Source organism: Lissotriton vulgaris, chromosome 10, assembly GCF_964263255.1.
Source record: "Lissotriton vulgaris chromosome 10, aLisVul1.2, whole genome shotgun sequence".
In the NCBI taxonomy this organism is placed as follows: domain Eukaryota; kingdom Metazoa; phylum Chordata; class Amphibia; order Caudata; family Salamandridae; genus Lissotriton; species Lissotriton vulgaris.
Genome location: NC_141698.1, coordinates 543,090 through 560,920, shown reverse-complemented (window position 1 = coordinate 560,920; position 17,831 = coordinate 543,090). Strand labels below are relative to the sequence as shown.

Sequence of the window (17,831 nt, the reverse complement as noted above, 5' to 3'; positions counted from 1 at the left end):
ACGAGGTTTATGCAGCTGTATTCAAACAAAGCGCTGCACTCCTCTTGTCTAAACAAGAAACTGTAAGTCTGGAACAAATAGGGGTTCCTGAAATGCCCAATCCCTGGGCCTGAACCCCCATCACCCCTCCTCAGCTTCAGTCATGAACAGCACATGAGCCAGTCATTCTCTGGTTGTGCCACAAAAATCTGGAACTCTCTGCCTCCCTCTGCTTAACAGCCTGCCTAGTCACCGCCAAAAAGCAGCTCAAGCTCGCCAGTTGACAGACACCTTGGGTGATCACCCTCAACCAGATTCAAGTATTCCCTCCACCAGGATCCGAAGTATCGGGGTTATGTGACCGCTCCGCCCCCCACCCCTCCCCTTTCATCAGTGCGTTAACTGTGCACGACCTTTGACCAACTTCTGTAACTGGCTCATGAGGTCACTCCTGCACACATCTGGTGACGCAAAAGTCAGAGTATAAATACTGGAACCAGTTGTAACCCAGGTATCCTACTACTGTTGTAACGCACTCGGATGCGTTCAGGCCATGTCTGTGCTATAAGTTGCAAAAATAAAATAACAATAAGGGGCCTTTGCAGCGCCAGGGGCATGCATTGAGATGAAAGCAGGCCTCCATGTGTTACGCTGTTTGGTGAGGGGCCCTCTCCCCACCCAGAAGCACGGGACCGAGACCGGGTCCATGACGCCACCCGAGCCGAGCCGGCGCACACAGGGGCGCACGCACGCGCCGTCGACGGGACGCGGCGCGCGCAGAGACGCATGCGCACTCCGCGGCCAATCACCGCTCCAGAGGTCTGCCTGGTGCGCTACGACTGGCCGAGGTTCTCCCCATGATCCAATCCTAGGACATTTTACACGTTATCAGTACCGCCCACTTCTAGAGCGCGCCTGGAATGTCTCCAGTAATGGGATTGGCTGTGTGACCCGGAAGTGGATGACAACAGTGAAAGGTAAACAAGCGGCCTGTAGCGGGAGCCGCGGCGGTGAGACCGGTGACCGCCCCGTGATCCCTCGTGGACCTTCCTCCCTTCGGGCCGAGCCCCCGGCCCCGCAGCCATGGCGCAGCCGCGGGGGGTGAACAGTCTGCGCTTCAACCAGGACCAGAGTGAGTGTCCCGGCGCGGCCAGCGCCTCGGGCGACACATCGCCCTGGGCGGAGGACCCGCGTCGCCCCCGCTGCTGCTGGGGTATGTGTCGGCTGGGGGTGTGTGCTAGGAGGGTGAATGACTGTGCCTCCTTATAATGCATTGAATGATAAGAAATCAGCACCCATCCAATTGGTATTTTCTTTGTAGTTTCAAATGTCCATAATACATATGAAAGTGCACGATCTTGGTAGATTTTCTCAAAAACAGCAGTTGCTGTCCTACCGTTGATGTGGAACTTCTGCTGGTTACCATACCTTTCTTAGATTATCAAGACTAAGCACGACCAGAACAGTGTTAAAAATACAACCACCTTATAGACAGGGGTTCCTGATTTTGTACGAGTTCTATCTGTTTGAGCACGTCTCGTCAGGATAAAGAGAAATTACAATAACACGCTGTTTTTGAGAAAATCTACCAAGATGTACTGATTTGTGATTATCAATTAACGTTCAAGACCTGAAGAAGTCTCAGTGTCTGAGACGAAACGCGTTAGCTGGCTAAGAAGGGAATCCATTTGTGTTTTTGGATTTTTCCTATGTTGAATTACTACAATAAAGAACTTGAATAAGAAAATCTTGCAAGAATCCGGACTTTTTTTTTTTTTTACAAGATCGTGCACTTTCATATGTATTATGGACATTTGAAACTACAAAGAAAATACCTTTTGGATGGGTGCTGATTTCTTATCGTTCATTGTAATTTTTGGGCTTTGCCCTTGAAGGAACAAACAGGGTTGTGTTCCTTGGAATCACAAGCACCATCACTATTATTTACAAGCTACAGGTGTAAGCAGGTGCATTCTTTCTGCCTCAACCCTTGCTTTTTATGTAACCTCCTTATAATGCATGCCGTCACCCCGCATGCAATTACAACGCGGTTGTTACAATTTTGTAGCAACGCATACCATTACCCCGCAAATCGTAACAATGACTATTTCAACTCCAGTCTGTGCAGACAGTAGGGAAGGTGTTGGATTTTAAATTCAACACCTTCTCCCCCCTCCGCAAGTCGTTGTTACGCCTTGCAGGGTAATGGTATGCTTTGTTATAACGCGGTTGTTGTAACAACCACATTGTAATTGCACGTGGGTGGACGGATTCGTAGTAAGGGCTGTTTACCAGCAGGCACAGTCCCCGCACACTGCTCCTGCGAATCATATGGAGCGCACATGACTCCTCCACATGCAATGGATCTCAACAACCTCTGCTCCTGCGCTTCAGCGCCAACACAAATGACTCCTTCTCCTGCAGCAAATCTCACCAACCTCTACTTTTGTGCATCAGCATCCGTGCACATGACTCTTCCTCATGCACTAGATCTCAACAATCTCTGCTCTGGCGTGTCAGCACCAGCACACATGACGACTGCTCATGCACTAGAGCCCAACAATATCTGCTCCCGAACGTCCGCACCTGCGCACATGACTCGTCATTCCAGGGCACGAGTCGTGGGTACACTAAGGTGCAGGGCGTCCACCCACTTTTTTCACATGGTTGACGCCGTCCACCACCAAGAAGATGGGCTCCACTAAATAATATGCCGAACTCGTCCTGGTGTAATTTCCAAACACCAGGACACTTTCAGCAGTGCCTGCACATTGTTATCTGCTTTCGATCTGCAGCAACGTGCAGGCGGGAACAGGATGGGGCTTTTTTTATTTCTCACTCCTGCTGGGCCCATAACAAAGGCCGAATCTGAGGGGGTCATCAGGCCTCCTTTGTTGTAGTCTCCTGGTTGGCAGTAGTCAGGAGCCGCACACCTAGAAGCAAATGCAGCAGAGGGGAAACAAAGGCTCACATCTTGCTACCACTTCACACATACTTGAGAGGCAGCTTTTCACTTTGTTCATGCTCTGTTGATGAGATATGCATGCACTGTCAAACGTCAATATGTTGATCTTTCCCAGTATTTGCACAAAATAAAAAGCATTTATATAGCGCCTTATAACCCTGAGGAGGCCTTTTTAGTAATTTAGATATCACTATTTTTTCTTTTAAAGAACTGGGTAGAGGAAGCTTTATGTTGACAAAAGGCAGCATTGGTTTATGTGAAGCTTACAAAAGCGTGAATCTTCTACCTAAATCAGGAGGGTTTCCAAGTAAACTCAAAATGTGCTCAAATGTACTCATGATAGACTTGTTAAACATATATGTGAGGGCTTAAGATCTGATGTCACTTCTTGTGATGTCACATGCTGTGATGTGACACACTGTGATGCCACTTGAATACTGACTTATTAGGTTAGCCTCCCCACTTCTTTTTTAGGACTTGTACCCTGCCTCATTCAATAGATCTCAACAACCTCCACTCGTGTGCATCAGCACCAACACAAATGACTCCTCCTCCTGCAGTAAATCTCACCAACCTCTACTTTTGTGCATAAGCATCAATACACATGACTCTTTCTCATGCACTAGTTCTCAACAACCTCGGCTCCTGCGAGTCAGCACCAGCACACAGGACTCCTCCTCATGCGCTAGATCTCCACAATCTCTGCTCCAGCCTGTCAGCACCAGCACACATGACTCCTCATTCAATAGATCTCAACAACCTCTACTCCTGTGCACCAGCACTAACGGCTCCTTCTCATGCAGTAAATCTCAACGACCACCGCTCCTGCGCATCTGCCCCAGCACACATGACTCCTCATTCAATAGATCTCAACAACCTCTGCTCTTGCTCGTCAGCACTAGTACATGACTCCTCCTCACGTACTAGATCTCAACACACGCTCAGCCTCCCTGAGCGCCAGTCCAGCCACAGACTGCTGCTAATCAAACTTCTAGTGCATTAGTACCACTCGCACAACTACCATCCTGTCTTTATCTCTCTGCTGCAGGTTGCTTCTGTTGTGCCATGGAGACTGGAGTCCGGATCTACAATGTGGAGCCTCTGATGGAGAAAGGACACCTTGGTGAGATGGCAACGGAGAACTTTGGGAAGAGTGCAAGAGGAGGGTACCAGTAGAAAATAGTGTGAGAGAGAGAACCATAGGAAGAGAGCAAACAGAGAAGGACCAGAGGAGTGAACAAGCATTTGCAATGCAATAGGTCTCGCATTAGGAAAGTTTGGTCTTGTAAATGACAATTTTTTTATTTATTTGTTGGTTTTGAAAATAGCTAAATTAATAGCTTTGTCATTTACAATGCCAATAGTTATAACTTTCGCAAATGTGACACCTATAGCATTTGTAATGCAACATGTTTTGTATTTACGTGACTTAGATGTATTGATATTACAAATTACAATGGCTTTTAATTTTTTAAAATAATTAATACTTAAATAAAAGTTATTGTAATTTATAATGGCAATAGCTTAAACTTTTGTAAATAACTTTTGTGAAGATTATCTTCAGTGTATTTTATTGTGACGAAAATCCAAGAACAGAAGTGAAATATTAACATATTTTTGTGACATTTGTAATAAAGCTTGAAACATTGAGAGAACATATTTGAACCAGTTGTTGTTGAATGGTTGCACAGATTGATGCTGTGGTGGTGCCGAGTGGTGCTGTGGTGGTGCTGAGTGATGCTGGGTGCTGTGGCGGTGCTGAGTGATGCTGTGGCGGTGCTGAGTGATGCTGTGGCGGTGCTGAGTAATGCTGTGGCGGTGCTGAGTGATGGCGCGGCGGTGCTGAGTGATGGCGCGGCGGTGCTGAGTGATGGCGCGGCGGTGCTGAGTGATGGCGCGGCGGTGCTGAGTGATGCCGCGGCGGTGCTGAGTGGTGCCGCGGCGGTGCTGAGTGGTGCCGTGGCGGTGCTGAGTGGTGCCGTGGCGGTGCTGAGTGGTGCCGTGGCGGTGCTGAGTGGTGCCGTGGCGGTGCTGAGTGGTGCCGTGGCGGTGCTGAGTGGTGCCGTGGCGGCGCTGAGTGGTGCCGTGGCGGCGCTGAGTGGTTATGTGTGATAATGTGGTAGTGTTGAGTGATGCCGTGGTAGTGTTGAGTGATGCTGTGGTGGTGCTGTGGTGGTGCTGAGTGGTGCTGTGGTGGTGCTGAGTGGTGCTGTGGTGGTGCTGTGGTGGTGCTGTGGTGGTGCTGAGTGGTGCTGTAGTGGTGCTGAGTGATAATGTGGTGGTGCTGAGTGATAATGTGGTGGTGCTGAGTGATAATGTGGTGGTGCTGAGTGATAATGTGGTGGTGCTGAGTGATAATGTGGTGGTGCTGAGTGATAATGTGGTGGTGCTGAGTGATGCTGGGGTAGCGCTGAGTGATGATGTGGTGATGCAGAGGGCAGGAAGCCATAAAAAACGAGTCTAACAGAGGGCAGAAATGCACAAAAATCGAGTCTAACAGAGGGCAGAACTGCACAGAGTGCTTAAGACAACAGAAACAATTCAATAAACAGGAGGTATGAAAGCACAACGTTTGGAAGAATATGACACCAAAGATGTCGGGTCTAATAATTAGTAGAGCATTTTAGTTACAAATGTCCATAAAGTGTCAAAGTACAAACCTTAAAAAAGAGCTTAGAAACAAGAACTGCTGCACTTGAATAAAAAAGTGGCCCAATAATTGTGAGTACCTAAATCCTGAATTTGGTATAAAGAATAACATTTAGCAAATAAGATCCACAAGATAGGTACTGTCATAAGCTGTCCGAGAAGCAGCTTTCCCACATTTTGGACAGATTAAGGCATTTACAGGGGAACCGGTACTTGCAGTCTATTCTTGAATGTATTTCTTTGTCAGTCAATATGGAATCCATACACGGAAACGGTAAAAAAAACAAAAGATGCTTATAATAAAACGGCGAACTAGGTATATTTGACTCTCCTTCCGCTAACCCTTCAAATATGTGCTAATCCTTCAAATATGCTTTCAACACGTGGTTCTAATGAATTTATTTTCCTTTTGGTAGCCACAGGGAGATTTTTGATTTTGCCCAGAATCACAGGGGACACTTGGAGAACCGGTACTTGCAGTCTATTCTTGAATGTCAATATGGAATCCATACATGGAAACGGGAAAAACAAGTGATACTCATAACAAGCATTGTTGAAGGCAAACGATCTGACTTTAATAGAGTACTATTCTTGAAGAAGAAAAAAAGAGGAAAGAAATACCACCAGGGATTGAATAGATAGCTATACAATTCCTGCACACTGGGTCATGCAGTGTGATTTGGGAATGCGTGCTTGCTTGAGACACGAAATGGAAAGTGTGTCAACCAAAGTGCAGTTTTAAATACTTTGCCAAGGACGCCCTGCTGCCCCCAAGTCTTGCTGAAAGGCCTTTGGTGGTGGTTATCAGTCCCAAGAAAAGAAACTGTTTATCTGGGGCTTACAGGCACGCCTCTTTCTTAAATTATTTCAGCCAGAGATTCAATCAGGTCCCCTTGTTATCATGCTCAGTAAACATACAGTCTGCGCTTTACACCCCTTGATGCTGAGCACTCTAAGAGCGGCTGACAGAAGACAAAAGTGATATTTGTACATATCAAACCCTTTCACCAAACACCAGGGGGGAGTGATGCTGTCAAACCTCACACACCATTGGAGTATTTTGTAATTTAATTGTTTATTAAGGAGTTTTGACCGGACTGCATTTACCCTGCAAGAGATGTTCATACCGTAACAGAAGCAACAGGGGAAGATGGCGGCTGACTGAAGAGCTCAGTCGTGAGCTCCTTGCCTGAGGGAATGGTATTGCAGACAAACGCTCACCGGGACAGACTATGAACGGAGCACCGGGTAGTGACGGCCATGTTATCGTAATACACCGCTATTTTTGACAAGCATAGTGGTATAACAACAAGACTTAACAAGATTCCACAAACATTCTCAGCCAACCTGGGCTCACTTACCTGTTTTCTCCACTCCTGTGGTCTGGATCTTCGCGGCAAACACTGAGGAACATCCGCATCCACATCCTTATCTGCTGGTGCACTAGTGGGTGCCATCAGTGAGTTGCCGGTGGGTTGCCTTACGTTCTGTACGCTCTGTGCTCCTGTGGTCTGGATCTTCACAGCTAACACTAAGGAACATCCATATCCCTATCGTATCGGTGAGTGCCACTGAAAGAGTGCTTTACGTTTTGCATGCTCAGTGCGAGGCTTCGCTGCGGAGGGTCGTATCGGGTCCGTGCCGTGTTGGGTCTGTGCCCGAAGCAGCTTTCTTCTTTTTGAGCTATCCCTTGCCTGCCGATCAAGAGAGGCGGCAAGTTGCGGCGGGCGGCAGCAGTAAACCGCAGCAGACCGGGGGAGCGGGGGCCAAGTGATCGGCGCTCTCTGCTTTGGGCTCCGCAGTGGTGACTGCGGCAGAACGCCAGTATCTTCACACAGTGACAGTACCGGGACAGGTTTGAAGTTAGTACAGGTAGTCTGAACCGGCAATGCTTGTACCCTGCCTGTACCATACACGAATCCTACCGATCGGATCCAGTGAAGCAAGCTGCGAAGGAGCAGCGCCAGGCAGTGGCAGCAGCAGCTGTGGATCGACCTGGCCCGGGGCGGAAAAAGAGACCCCTGTGCTCTCCCCGACACTACGTGACACAGAACAGGGACGCATCAGCTCAGGCCCTTGCAGGCCCAAGCGGGCTCAGGCGAGCAGACGCATTATGAAACTGTAAAACAGTAAGAAAGAAAACCGTAAGAAAGAAAGTGAAGTGAAGCCGGGCAAGAGGCAACAAGTCGGGTGGGGGGCGCAGGAGTGAGCGAAAACAACATCGCCGAAAGAAAAAATAAAAAGAAGCATACAACCCGAAACATCTTACGAAAATGAAAGAAATACATGGAAGGTCCGATTCTTAAATCATTACGGACTGTACACACTGCAATTACAAACCACCTGCTTTTAATAGACAATTTATAGGAACAGACCAGCAGTTCTGCTGTTTAGTGAACATGTAGCAACAAGTTTAATACATAGGAGGGAGGAGAAGAAATGTGAGACACGGCCTGGCGGCCGTGAAAGTGAAAATACCGCCAGCCGTGGGCAGTGAATAATTAGGGGAGGAGAAATGCCTGAGGCCGAGCGCACGCTAGGGGAAGCAACAGATGGCTGGCTAAGGCTTTGATGTGGTGACGCGAGGCAGGCCGGAAGGCGGATAGAAGCGTGTGCACGGGACACATGCACTTCTAGAAATCCGCATTTTTTGAGAGTCTAGTTTAGCTCTTAGTTTAGCCCCAATAGGTTTCGAGTTATAAATAACTCGACCTAAAAAGGAGTTGGTGACCTATGGGAGTAGAACAATGGGATGAGAAAAAGGCAAGCGGGAAAGAACATTAGGAAGAGAGCAAGGAGGAAGAATCCAGGTAAGCGAGGGCAAGCATGGGAAAAGATAATGAGGGAGAAGACAGAAGCATGAAAAAATGCAAGAATCACAGGAGATTGTGCGTGAAGGAATCAAACAAGGAGATTGAGAAAGAGAGAACCCTGGGAGAAGAGTAGGAAAGGGAACTAAATAATCATTGGAGAGTGAAAGGCAGAGAAATAGAAGATGAAAGAGGTGAAAAACGAAATATTTTTGGAGTTTCCTAAAGCTCTAGACATGCTGTTTTGTGCTGACTACAGAACGATGAACTGACGCAGTCTAATTTTGTCCATGTAGTGGTATGGAGGTAGATTCTAACCAAATTAAAAGTGAGCCCTTTATTCTTACTCAGACACTGCTTCTGTCAAAGAAAAAAAGAAGAGGGATCCTGGGAAATGAATATGGGCAGGGGGTCCGGAAAAACAGTAATCCAAAAAATAACTAAAGGGGAATAAGTCATATGCCCAGAATATAAGGCAGCGGAAATATCTCACTATAAATAGAAAATGAATTTCAAAATGGATCAAGTTTTTTTTAAATCTATGTATCTAAGCAGTACTTGTTTTCATTTTATTAAAATGTATTGATAAGCACACAATCAATCAATTGGGGTTTATAGAGCGCGCTACTCACCAGTGAAGGTCTCAAGGGGGGGGCAGCTCCTACTCAGGTGAAGAGCAGGGTTTTGAGGTCCTTCCTGAAGGCGTGCTGGTTAGGGGGGGCGTCTGGTGCTGATTGGGGGCTCGTTCCAGGTCTTCGCTGCAATGTAGGAGAATGCCTTTTCCCCTGCTCTGCTTCTGCGGATGCAGGGGATCTCTGCTAGGGGGAGGTTGGCGGACCGGAGATTCCTTTTGGTTGCGTGGAAGCAGACTTTTTCATTTAGATATTTGAGTCAGATGTTGTGGAGGGATTTGTAGGTGGGTGTGAGAGGCTTGAAGGCTATTCTCTTCTCGATGGCGAGCCAGTGTAAGTCGCAAAGGTGTTGTGTCATATGTTCGTGCTAAAAAGTCCAGAGTACGAGTTTGGCCGCGGCGTTCTGGATGGTTTGGAGCTTGTGTAGGAGGGTCTTGTTGATGCCGGCGTAGAGGGTGTTTCCGTAGTCCAGTCTGCAGGTAATGAGTACGTTGGTGACCGTTTTTCTGTGCTCGGGGGGATCCACTTGAAGGTGTTTCCGAGGATGCGGAGGCAGTTGTAGCTGGTGGAGGTGACGGCGTTGATCTGGCGGGTCATGAAGAGGGAGGAGTCCAGGATGATGCTGAGGTTCCTCGCGTGGTCCGTCGGGGTGGGGGTGTTCTCGAGGGCGGGCGGCCACCATGTGTTGTCCCAGGCAGAGGTCGAGGGTCCAGGATTAGGAACTCTGTTGCCACAAAATATAATATAAATATAAATACACAACATAGATATATATTTAAACTAGATAAAAACAAACACAGTTATACGCATACATTGAATAACAACATTACAAATCTATAAGTCCCTCTTCTCCAACCCTCATTTCATTCATACAAATCCAGTCACGCCAATGCAAATCTTACCCACTTGCAACAATCATTCACATCCCACTAACACCTTTCAATATCATACAAGTCAAGCTAAGAAATGCAGACCGGAAAACACAACCTAGCAATCGACCTTGTAGTGCTAGATAGGTCTGTCAATGGAAGATTTCTTGTGTCTTGTTTTAACAGAATTCGTCAATGGGTAATAACTTTAATCAGAATTTGCACATAGTCCATTGATTGCACATGGACTTTGTTATCCTGATTCTTAAAAAAAAAAGTTTAGTATTCCTGTCGAGCCTAGAGGCAGTGCGCATGCGCTTCTCGCTCTGTGAGGCATGCTGTAGTAGGGTATGCTGTGGAAAACTTGTCTACTCTCCGCCCATATTTGTCATTTGCTTTGTGTCATTGTCCTTCGAAAATGCTGGCTTTTGGTTGATTATGAGGTTTGTTAGTCCCTCCTTGGTACCGCCTTGCCTCCATTTGTTAAGTCTATAAGGACTGGACCTTTTACTTAACTGTGGGCTTTATGTGGTGGGTGAGCACTATTTTGATATTGGAAACTGATGGGGACAATGGCGGCTGCAGCACTATGCACTCTAAATTATATGCTTTTTTACTTTAAAGAGCATGGTGCCTGCTTTAGGGACACCGCACTCACTTTATTTATTTATATTTAACATTCATGTTGAGTGCGGCGTCCACTACTGGGACATCACACTGTGTTCAATTTTTTACATTTTTTTTTACTTCCATAATAAGCGCGGTGCTTGCGTTCTGTTTGTTTGTTTTTTTTTTTACTAGAAAACTGAGTGCAGCAGGGGCGCCGCTTTAAGGACAACACGCTCGTTTTTTTTGTATTTGTTTTGCTTAGCACAGTCATGTTTCTGGAGCTCAAGGTAGAGTTTGACTGCATGATTTTGCAATTTTTGCGTGTTGTTGGTGAGGTTTTTTTTGAGTGCCCTGAATAAGTGATATTACAGTAGTCACCTAACCCATTACTGGGGCTCTTGTTAGTTCTGCCTCAGTGTTTGCAAGCCGTGGAGCGAAGTGGCAATCACTGAAGTTAAAAGTGGATTGCCTTTATAAGGAGAAGAGCAGGAAATTAATCCCCCAAAAACTGTAGAGGGGTCGAGAACAAGCAAGGGATGTGAACAGCAAAAAGTGAAAGTCAAAATGGGCGACAGGAGGAGAGTCCACATTGGTAATAGCATGGGACTAGAATGACCGTCCAAGTATCAGCAGAAAGAGGAAGACTCACCCACCTTGCTACCCTAGCACTGCTGTCATTGGCTGAAAGTTCACCCATCGGTTTACCTTTTACAAGTGTTCCTCTTTGGCAGAAGGGACTCTAAACCATTATTGATCAATTTAGCAGGGCATTTGTGGCATTCAATAATTTATTATGAAGATCTCGCACTCTGTCTGAAACTAGATCTCGTAGTTGGCCTGGGCACTGGGTGCACTGTATAGGGAGAATCGGCTGACTTGGAATATGAAGTGTCAATTGATCGGCATAGGAGGCTTACAGAGGGCTGACATCATGATTTGAAATTCAGAGAATGTCAACTAGGCTTTGTATTCTGATCTGTCATTTTAGTGTGGTAACACCCTCATGTCCTCAATGCTTTTTGAAGATTTGTAATGCCAGTAAAAACCTGGTGTCAAATTTAGGAGCCATGAACTGAAAACGTTTGATGTTTGATTGCATGGTTTTTGAGCTAACGTGCCGCCTCAGAAGTATTCTGGAACCCCCAGATAGCTGTTTTTCCTCTGTCATATCTTCCTGTACCTTTTGGTCCTCTGTGTTGCACGTCAGCTTAGCTTCTCTGTGCTCTGGGTTATTAGTTCCCTTTGAACAAATAAACCAGTCACATTTAGCCTCTTTGATGGGGAATGAAAAATATACTGTTTAAACTTTCAGAAATGAACTGGTTTTCATATCGGAGGCTTAGAATTATATGACGTGCTCTTCCAGAAATATAAATGAAGTTTACGTTTACGCTTAGCTCTCTGTTCGGTCCAAGGGTTCTTTGCATTCTTAGCATGTCATTTTCCCTGAGGAGCTAACCTTGTCTTTTCATTTACACATAAATGACTTCAGGGTCCTCAGTTTTAACAACAATTGGAAAAAGCCAATGATTTGATGCTCGAGCTCAGACAAAAACAATAAAAAGGCCTTCTGCAGTTAATAAAACTGTAAAAAGGATTGTCTTGCGTAAACGGTGCATGAATGACCTAAAGAAATAAATGTGTGATGCCAGTGTAATTGTCAGATGTAAAATAGTTGTCCAGCATTTCAATGGAGGTGAAACGATAGAACCAACAGAAAGAAGATGAAACTAACACTCCTGTGGGTTGATCCAGGATGTGATTGATAACACTCAAGGAAATGACTGAATGTTCTAGAGGCAAAGAAGCCAGTGGCTTACGAGGGCTGAACCAAAGTCCCGTAACAAGTAAATATATTTGCCAAGAATGGCACAAGCACCGTAGCACTTCAAACCTAAAAATGTGAGCTGGTGGCAGTTCTTTTCGGGACTCACAGAAGATCAAATAAACTCCACCAGAAAGACTCTGCGAGATCAATAACTCTCCCAACAATACCTCTTCAGGGCTTCCAGAGTCAGTGCAGTATCCGGGGATCAAGGACCAGTTGCATCCTACCATTTACACAAGCTGTTGACATTTGTGTCAAAGATTCACTTTTTTGTGTGAAATCTGATCCAAGCTTGGCATTGCTGTGCAAAGTACCAAGTGTAGAGCAGCTGGAATAAAGAAGTTTGAAAGTCTGGTCTGCCCAGTGCCAGGATGCAGGGGACCAGGGGCTGACACTTTTTTCACATCTCTAAGTAGTTGTGCATGGTAGCTCAGTACAGTTCTCGGATTGGGAGACTCATCAAGAGAGCTCTGTAAAAGAACTGCCAAAAGTTTAGGTCATGCTTAAAGGTTTGCTACATCCTTAAACTAGGATTTCTTTCAATAGCGTGGTAAGGGAGTTTTTCATGTGAACGGAGTAAAGGTTAACTTACCAGAGAGAGATTGGTGTTATCCTCAGCACTGCCCTTTGATTACAAGAAGAAAGAATGCATATGGAATGGCTATCAGACGGCCACCTTTCTATGCTTATACCTGTGACTATAACAGCGGAGCAGCGCGAGGGGTAAGACGGTGATCATAGCGTCCTGTTTGTATTGCAAATCAAGCAACACCCCTGACGTTCCTTTATGCTCATGAAGCCAACAAGCAAGCTTCACAAGTCATTGTACTTGTAGCAGACCGCTGTAGGCACACTTAGCCTAAATACTTCACTTTTCTGTAAATACACAACTTTTTAATTAAAAATACGTGAGTAAGGTGGGGAGGTCTTGCCCCCGTCCTGAAGGAGCTTGACTCCGAAACATGTCGACAACGCACACCAGAGGTCCTGTTCTTTAATATAACAGATTCGACCTCACACTGCACTTCTTTTAACAGTACCAGCCAGAGTTCAGAATAAAAAATTTTTCTTTTATACTCATGTGCCAGGTACTTTTTAATTTTTCACCACATCCCACTACTCACTTATAAATACACCCCACACACCTTACACCACACATAGTCATTACTACAAGTGCTCCCGCGTAGTAGTAGGTCGCAGCACCCGGCATCCCGTTAGAGGGGTGCGAAGACCCCGATGATGAAGCATGACACCAAGGGGCCTTTTGGTGTGTGAGGGGTATTTTACAAAACACTGAGTGCTTCAACATTTGTCGATCACTCCTTCCCCCTCCCGTCCTCTGTGTTGGATTCTCTTTGTTTACTTAAATATACCTGTGACTTGCCACCAGAAAGCCACCTTTCTTTGCTTATGCCTGTGACTTGCCACTAGACGGCAACCTTTCCAGCTACGTGACTTACTACCACACTGCCACCTTTCTATTCTTATGTCTGTGATTTGCCACCCGACGGGCCACCTTTCTATGCTTATGCCTGTGACTTCCCACCAGACGGCCACCATTCTATGCTTATGCTTTGATTTGCCACCAGACGGCCACCTTTCTGTGCTTATCCCTGTGACTTGCCACCAGACGGACACCTTTCTATGCTTATGCCTTGCCACCAGAAGACCACTTTTGTATGCTTATGCTGTGATTTGCCACCAGACGGCCTCCTTTCTATGCTTATTCCTGTGACATGCCACCATACGGCCACCTTTCTATGCTCATCCCTGTGACTTGCCACCATGCTGCCACCTTTCTGTTCTTGTCAATGTGACTTGCCACCATGATGCTACCTTTCTATGCTTATGCCTGTGACTTGCCACCAGACGGCCACCTTTCTATGCTTATGCCAGTGAGTTGCTACCAGACGGCCACCTTTCTATGCTTATACCTTTGACTTGCCACCTGACGGCCACCTTTCTATGCTTATGCCTGTGACTTGCCACCAGACGGGCCACCTTTCTATACTTATGCCTTGCCACCAGACGGTCCACCTCTGTATGCTTATGCCTGTGACTCGCCACCAGACGGCCACCTTTCTATGCGTATCCCTGTGACTTGCCACCATGCTGCCACCTTTCTATGCTTATGCCTGTGACTTGCCACCAGACGGCCACCTTTCTATGCTTATACCAGTGAGTTGCATGCAGAACCCACCATTGCTGTGGGATTTCTAGTCTGGACTGCCACAAGGAACTTCTGGTTTTAACGAAGACTAATCCATTTACTATGGTAGATAAGCTTGAAGTCCTGTGGAAAGGAGTCAGTGGGTATGACCAAAGCGGCTGACCCATCAATGACACCCCTTGACCCCAGGTCTCCTACAGGCTAGAAATCAGAACATAAACACTCCTAGGCCACAAGGAGTAATGCAGCACTTGTACTCTGCATATTTATGTTTAGGCAATATCATCTCCAACTCGTACATCCGTTTCAAATCCTATAATTACTGTTCATTATTTATTTATTGTGAACACCTACCTGTGTCTGTCTCCCAGAAAAATCAATACACTAATTTGAGAAAGTGTAGCATCTTAAGATTTGTTAATTTTACATATTAATATATGTGTGACATTCATCTAGTCTTCACCAATTCCTAACGGTACTTACACCAAAATCAATGATAGAATGTCTGTATTGTTGTAGCTGATTGTCACTTGACCTTGGAGCCAGGAGAACATTTAGTTCTATAAACATGTAAAGAATAAAGTTTCATATTTGTTTGTACCATGGTCTTTAGAGCCACTCGACCATGTTTGAGCTGTCTTGCTTAATGTCTCTAAAAGGTCTTATATTTTTAGTGGCTAACGATCATTCACTCATGGTGGCCAGTGGAGAAATCCTCCATAGTTTAGAAGCACTGCTGTTTTTTGAGGCTGAGGCTGAGGGATATATACTTTCTCCAAAATCAACGTTGTGTTGCTATTTTAGCACGTCATTACAAAGTGGGTTTGATCTTTTACAAATTCACTTGGTTTGTGGGTAGCAGGGAGCGTAGCCGGGATGTAACTGTGTCCATTACTGTGAGAAATGTTTACAATCCACATCCTCCAGGGGTGAGGAGATACTTTCCCACCTTCTTATGTCCCCAGTGTTAATTTTCTAATATATGGAGCCCGCAAACGTTTCTAGTTAGTTCACATTGCATAAACGTGGCCCAACCAGATGTCTGTATCACACATGCTCTCATGCACACAGTCTAACCCATACTCTCACACACAGTGCCTGGGTTACATGCTAACTCTAGGTTAAAACTTGAAAATTAGACCAAATCTGGAAATCCAAGTGCTGCTAATGTTGAGTGGAAACCTTGTTCTGTGAAGTAGACATTATCTTCTCTAATCCACCCCTTTATCTTGCAGATCACGAGCAGGTGGGTAGCATCTGGCTGGTGGAAATGCTTCATAGATCAAATCTCCTTGCCATCGTGGGTGGTGGCGGCAGTCCCAAGTTCTCTGAGATCTCAGGTAATTCCAATATCACCTGAACTCCAAGAACCATCTTTCTACTCTGCTGTGCCTCTCTACTCTGTTCTTGCGGCCTCTCCTCTTGCTGCTCACTCATTCTTCACTTCTTCTGTCCTTGCCTCTTTCTGCTCTTTTCTTTCAGCCTCTCCTTTTGCTGCTCTCTGTCTTCTCATGCCTCTGCTTCTCGCTGCTCTCTGCTTGCAGCCTCTTCGCTGCTCTCTTATTCTTAGCTTTTCCTGTCTCTGCTTCTCGCTTCTCTGTGCTTGCAGCTTCTCATTTTGCTGCTCTCTCATTCTTCGGTTCTCCTGTCTCTGCTTCTCCCTGCTCCATGCTTGCAGCCTCTCCTTTTGCTGGTTTCTCATTCTTCGCTTCTCCTCTCTGTTTCTCGCTTCTCTGTGCTTACAGCTCTCTCTTTGCTGGTTTCTCATTCTTTGCTTCTCCTGTCTGTTTCTCGCTTCTCTGTGCTTGCAGCCTCTCCATTTGCTGGTTTCTCATTCTTCGCTTCTCCTGTCTGTGTCTCGCTGCTCTGTACTTGCAGACTCTCCTTTTGCTGCTCTCTGTTTGTTTTTGTTTCTCCTGTTTGTTTGCTTCTCCTGTCTTTGCTTCTCCCTGCTCTGTGCTTGCAGCCTCTACTTTTGCTGCTCTGTTTGTTTTTGTTTCTCCTGTTTGTTTGCTTCTCCTGTCTTTGCTTCTCCCTGCTCTGTGCTTGCAGCCTCTAATTTTGCGGCTCTGTTTGTTTTTGTTTCTTCTGTTTGTTTGCTTCTCCTGTCTTTGCTTCTCCCTGCTCTGCGCTTGCAACCTCTCTGCATTCTGTGCGTCTCTTGTCTCATCTTCTCAGTGCGCTGCCACTCAGCGCTCTACCTCTCCCTGAATCCCCCCTCCCTGCCTTTTCCACCTCTATTTCTTCTTGTACAGCTTGTCTCTGCTCTGCCTCTCACTGACCTTCCTCTCACTGCTTTGCCTCTACTGCCTCTGTTTTCCTTGCTACTCAAAGAATTCTTTCCCTGCTCTTTCCTCTTGGCTTGCCTTCCATTGCTGCGCTCCCTCTCTCTCCACTCTTTATCATTGTACTGCCTCCATTCTTTAATTCTCTTCCCACTGCACTTGTCTCTCAATACTCTTCACACTTGCTACAGTGTGTCCTTTTACACGGTCTGTCTCTTCAGTGCTACTTGCTGCTATTCACTGTCCAGTCCTGGCACTCTAATTGCAGTGCCTGTCTCTGTTCAATGCACTTTCCCCTCACTGCATCGCCTCTCACTGTCAGTCTGAGAGTTTACCACCTTACTTACTGCACTGTTTCACTCTGCTCTGGTTCTCCGCGTGTTGCCTCTGGCCTCACTGCCGGTCACTGCCCCTCTTTCACCGAGCTGCACTCAGTCTGTAGTCTCACTGCCCCTCTTTCACCGAGCTGCACTCTGTCTGCACTCTCACTGCCGGTCACTGCCCCTCTTCCACCGAGCTGCACTCTGTCTGTAGTCTCACTGCCAGTCACTGCCCCTCTTTCGCCGAGCTGCGCTCTGTCTGTAGTCTCGCTGCCCCTCTTTCACCGAGCTGCACTCTGTCTGCAGTCTTGCTGCCGGTCACTGCCCCTCTTTCGCCGAGCTGCGCACTGTCTGTAGTCTCTCTGCCCCTCTTTCGCTGAGCTGCACTCTATCTGTAGTATCCCTGCCCCTCTTTCACCGAGCTGCACTCTGTCTGTAGTCTCTCTGCCCCTCTTTCGCCGAGCTGCACTCTGTCTGTAGTCTCTCTGCCCCTCTTTCGCCGAGCTGCACTCTGTCTGTAGTCTCTCTGCCCCTCTTTCGCCGAGCTGCACTCTGTCTGTAGTCTCTCTGCCCCTCTTTCGCCGAGCTGCACTCTGTCTGTAGTCTCTCTGCCCCTCTTTCGCCGAGCTGCACTCTGTCTGTAGTCTCCCTGCCCCTCTTTCACCGAGCTGCACTCTGTCTGTAGTCTCTCTGCCCCTCTTTCGCTGAGCTGCAA

At 46.6% G+C, this 17,831-nt stretch overlaps 1 protein-coding gene across 2 annotated transcripts in view; it reads left to right on the top strand.

Moving 5' to 3' along the window:
- Positions 1 to 923: 923 nt before the first annotated feature.
- Positions 924 to 17,831, top strand: part of WDR45 (WD repeat domain 45) — a 93,609-nt gene continuing 76,701 nt past the window's right edge. Inside the window, exons 1-3 of one of the 2 annotated variants that reach the window (XM_086940124.1) lie at positions 928 to 1,111; positions 3,993 to 4,067; positions 15,747 to 15,851. In XM_086940124.1, the coding sequence (XP_086796250.1) occupies positions 1,063 to 1,111; positions 3,993 to 4,067; positions 15,747 to 15,851 (229 nt within the window). In that variant the 5' untranslated portion in view covers positions 928 to 1,062. Of the gene's footprint in view, positions 1,112 to 3,992; positions 4,068 to 15,746; positions 15,852 to 17,831 lie in introns of both variants that reach the window. The other variant, XM_086940125.1, reaches the window with a different exon arrangement.